Here is a 4,853-nt window from a genome sequence, read left to right as displayed (position 1 = left end):
TTAGCCTTAATTTCTTGAGTTCAACTATTGTTGGCATAATTCTTCAAGGAGACAACACCAGATGGCAAGCAGCAGCAGGATGGTCCTATATATATTTCGGGCCCCGGTACTCAACTATATATATAGCCGGCTCAATCATTTTTAATGGCAGTGGCAGCTGGATGAGTTATATTGTTGTACCCAACAACAATCATGTTCACGATATATCGCCAGATCAACAACAACACATATGCATGGAAATATACTGGACGTGGTCCTTTATTATTCAATGACTGGATACAAGGCATCTAATATGGGAAGAAAAAACTACAAAAAATGGTATAACCATGTGCATATACAATAACTGTAACAACAAACTAATTAAGTAGAGAATCGACCCTAGCTAATGATGAATGTCTATTTTGCTCAAAAGGCCGGAACATGCTGATATCTCTGCTGTTCACCTCCTGACGGGGCCTCGCGTTCTTCTCCGTGTCCTACATGTAGGGGGTTGACATCTCACACAGATATCTATTGCACCGCTGCATCTATTCTGCTGACCCCCGACCCCCGAGTCGCTCCCGCGAGCGTCCTCGGGGGAAACCCTAGCCGCCGCCCCTCGTCCTCCCCGTCGATCTCTCTCCCCCCGCCGCCACCGCACAGCGCCACCGGGCAAAGACCGGCCGGCGTTGGTGGCGGCGGGGATCTTGCCCCTCTTCTCGCGTTTGGCGTCCGGCGCGGGACGGCGCGGCGCGGGCCGGCGCTGGGCTGGGCGGGGCCTAGCGGCGCGGCGGAGGGCGTGCTGGGTGGCGGCGGTTCTGCCTGGCGGCGGTGCAGCTGCGGCTTCAGGCCTCTCCAACGCGCGGCGGCTGTGGCTTCTCTGGCGGCGGCGCGAGTTCCCGGCGGCGGCTTGGCGGCGTGGCGCGGCGGAGCTCCGGCGAGGATTCGGCGGCGGGCTGGAGGGCTAGGCACCGTCCAGTGGTGCTGCCTCCGCGGCGGTTGCGGCTTGGGGCCCTGGACCCCGATCCGATCTGGATCTGGTGGTGCCGGGGTCTGGGCCATGACGGCTGGCGAGGCATGGGATTCGTCGGGGCTTGTCGGCCTCTAGGCACCATGGGGGTGCCGGCGGCGACGTGTGCCCGGCGTGGTGAGACTGCTGGACGTGGTGGTCATCTTCTTCCCGAGATGGCCGACCAGTGGCTTGGTGATCAGATCTCATGATCCATCATCTTGTCCCGGCTGCGAGTAGGGGAGACATAGTTGCCGGTGAAAACCGAGCCGACGGCAGGCGATGGCGGCGTTCTCGCCGTTACCTTGATGAAGGCATCGTCGTGTAACTATTGTCGACCCACTCGTGCTGCTCCGGGGGAAACCCTAGGATCTGGTGTTCCAGATCGGACGATGGCGGCAGTGCAGTGTCGTTTCTCTCTTGGGAGCATCGTTTGCGGAGCAGCGCTGGATGTCAGAGGCAGGAGGTGGAGCGGCTTCGTCTTGCACGGAGCTTCGGGGGTGATGTCAAGTCATGCCTGACCGACAGGTGCTACGCTTTGTCATGCCTGGTCGGCAGGTGCTACGCACGACAGATCTTCCAAGGACTTCAAGCTGTGTCGGCTGGTGATACCTGGCAGCATGGCGCTGAGGTGTATCAGTGGTGACCGCGACGTGCTCAGCTGTTTGCACGCAGGGAGGAGGTGCCGTTTGGCGCCGTGGTGGCGTCGATGTTTGCTGGACCGAGCAAGGTTGATGCATCAGTATAGTTCTGAAGATGGAGCGGTGGCAGTTGGCGCCGGCGGCATCTGAGTGCACGCCGGACCGGTGAGACCCATGCCCGGCAGGCGTCCTGGATGGGTTCTCAGGTCTTTAGATGTTAGGTTTGGCTGCGATGTCTGTTTGGTTTTAGGCCCAGGCTATCTGCGCCCCTTCATCAGCTGGATAGAGGTGCTTAGACGGCGGCTTTAGTCTTACTGTTGTATTACTTTGTAAGGTCTTGTGAGAATAATTAATAAAGTGGCCGTATGCATCGCCCAGATGCAGAGGCCGGGGGTCATCCTCCTTTTCTAAAAAAAAAAAAAAACATGTAGGGGGTTGAAGGAAAATTAGTCCAAACTTTTTTCCTAGTCCACGAGTGGAGATAGACCAAATTAAAGGCGGCTTTCGTGTGGCTGTGGAATTTCTAGAGGTCCTTGGTTAAGGTCTACCATCCGACACGAGTCTAAAGACTGTAAAGTGCTGAAAGACAAGAGTTGAATGCACGAGCACAATAGCTAAGACTTCTCTTCCATGAACCGACTAGAGAAATAGAAGGCAACAAAAACTTACGTCGTGAACGGCCTCCCGTAGAAGCTCCAGCTGGTGCCTCGACACAGTGCGGACCTGCAAATTCAACCAGATAGAGAAAAAGAAAAGTTTCAATAACGTAAAATATACTCCCCCTCCATTCATAAATATAAGTCGTTTTAGAGATTCCACTATAGATACTACATTTGGATTTATACAGACGCCTTTTAGGGTATATATTCACTCATTTTACTTCGTAAGTAGTCTATAGTGAAATCTCTTAAAAAACTTATATTTCAAAACGGAGGTAGTATAATCATTATTCACCAACCATGCATAGTGAAATCTCTTGAAAGACTTATATTTAAAAACGAAGGAAGTATATCGGTTCTCTCATTATTCACCAACCATGCATAGCATATAATAGGACTTGGACGCATGTAGCTGGCGTGCTTTCCACTGCTCTAAATTCCAATCAATCAAAAGTGAAGGAAAGACGAAACCGGTGGGAAGACTCTTTGTGACTAACAAATCAAAGGATCTAGACATAAATCGAACTGGCAGCTCCCTGCCAACTGCTAAGTTCTAGAAATGAATTATTTTATGTGACAGTTGCAAGTTGTGTGTCATCATGTGTGATATGGTCCGGAAATGAAATATTTTACTGATAGTTGTTACTTGCTGGTAGTTCTGTTTGATGCAAGGTGATGCGTGAAGGCGAATGAATGAAACAGGACGTACCCTCTTGATGATGGTCCAGATGACCCCTTCTGAGCAGGGTGGGGTGGTGAGGGAGCCCACGTAGCGGTAGTAGACGCTGGCCTTGCCTCTGGCGCCCCTGGGATCCATCATGCCCATCTTCTCCTCCCTGTCCTTGCGATCCGCTATCATCTCCAGGTATGGCTCCAGCTGCGTTCGTACAAGACTAGAGTTAGCCCCATGCATGGCGTGCCAATTATTAATTGCATCTTGCAGCTTTGCAAGGGGAGGTACCATGTTGGTGTTAGTTAAGCATAATTAAGGTAAGTCCCATGGTGCCCTGTGGACTGTAGTTAATCAAGCTTAATTAAGCCTGCAGGTTCGTTGGTTGGTTAACTAAAGAAAGCAAGAAAGAAAAGAGAGAAGCAAAAGTTACCTTGTGTAGGAAGGCGTCGTGGGCGCCGATCTCGTAGAAGACGCCGATGACGGCTGCTTTGCCCTGAGCGCTCTCGTGGAACATGTGGAGCTCCATGTCGTACCGACGGCCGTTGACGCTGTGCTCAGTGGGCGAGTGCCAGTGCAGCTGCCGGAGGAAGTAGGGCGTGCCGCCGATGGAGACGCTCCCGGCGTCGCCCTCGAACTTGAGCATGATGTCGTGGCCGCGGTTGATGATGGTGGCGTTGGCGGGGGAGTAGGAGTGGTTGAGGTAGCCGAGGCCGCGCACGAGGGAGACACGCGGGCTGGCAAGGTCGATGGGCGACTGCATGTTGCCCTTGCCGCACGCGGACCACTCCTCCTTGATGTCGCCCCAGTGCGCCGGCCCATTCTCCGCGTCCAGCGAGTAGCTGAACTCCTCCTCCTCCTCGGTTTCCTGCTGGGCTCTGGCCGCCGGGACTGCCGAGAGGAGGACGGCTGCGGAGAAGAGGAGAAGCACGGCGAGGCGAAGATCCCGTGATGGACGCATGTTGTCTCTCTCCTGGTCTTGGCGTGCCTGCGTTGGGCTGGGTTGGGTGTCGGCTCCTCTCCCCGTGGAGCTGGTGAGTTTCTCTAGTGTGTGTTGGACCGGAGACAGAGCTGGTGCGGCATATATAGAGTGGAGAAGAAGAGAGAATGAGATGTGTCTTGGCCGTTTGCTACGGCCGCGTTAATTAGGTTGGAACGTCTCAAACCTGTCAACTTGCTATGGCCCGGTACCATTGGGTTGCACGAAATGGAGCCTGTATCATGGTCCGGAGTCCGGACCCTGTGGGATAGGGACGTTCCCAAAAAGTCGGGGTATGGAGGGAAGCAGCACGGCCGGTCATTCTCTCCCTTCGCCTGTATAAACAAAACTGGATGGACGATTTGCCAAATTGGATGGCTGCTTCTTCCAGAACGATCCTCATACATACAGTGAGAGTGTTTCTTTTCAGACCCATATTGTAGCTAGTATTAACCTGCTTCCACCAACGCGGTTGGTAGCACAAGCAAAATTAGTGGAAACGTTTCAAACACCTTCTTGTTAAACCGATCCAGCAATTTCACGGAAACACAACCTTTCATTTCATTTTCGGCGAGCAACGCAACTAGTTGCTCACTGTAGCTGCGGCCTGTTGTTGGTGAGCGAGTGTGCTGATGTACGCATATGGAAATGTTGTGAATGCCAACATCCACCACTTGGGGCGCATGCATGCATGCTTCGCAGTGGTTGCTTGACTCTTTCCAATGCAGTCATCCTCCTCTACACCATTTGTCCTATCAGGTCGGCAACCACACCCAAGTAATCCATTTTTCTGACAAGTATTTTGGGACCAAAGAAGTACGAGTTAAGAGGCATCTATAAATATAACATAATAATAGGACCCGCACAGTTAACAACAACCACTAGGTACCTGCTCAAACGAGAATAATTACAGAGC

The 4,853-nt window shown here is 52.8% G+C and overlaps 1 protein-coding gene across 1 annotated transcript; it reads right to left on the bottom strand.

The window, feature by feature from the left end:
* Window positions 1-245: 245 nt before the first annotated feature.
* Window positions 246-3,995, bottom strand: LOC119289617 (alpha carbonic anhydrase 7-like). The gene is made up of 4 exons (XM_037568904.1): window positions 3,392-3,995; window positions 2,998-3,165; window positions 2,299-2,352; window positions 246-476 (listed from the first exon to the last, which is right to left on the bottom strand). The coding sequence occupies exons 1-4, from the start codon at window positions 3,917-3,919 to the stop codon at window positions 357-359; spliced, it is 870 nt and encodes a 289-aa protein (XP_037424801.1). The 5' UTR covers window positions 3,920-3,995; the 3' UTR covers window positions 246-356.
* Window positions 3,996-4,853: the final 858 nt, after the last annotated feature.

Source organism: Triticum dicoccoides, chromosome 4A, assembly GCF_002162155.2.
Source record: "Triticum dicoccoides isolate Atlit2015 ecotype Zavitan chromosome 4A, WEW_v2.0, whole genome shotgun sequence".
NCBI classification, from domain to species: domain Eukaryota; kingdom Viridiplantae; phylum Streptophyta; class Magnoliopsida; order Poales; family Poaceae; genus Triticum; species Triticum dicoccoides.
The sequence above is the reverse complement of the archived record's forward strand: the minus strand, read 5'-3'. Positions and strand labels throughout refer to the sequence as shown.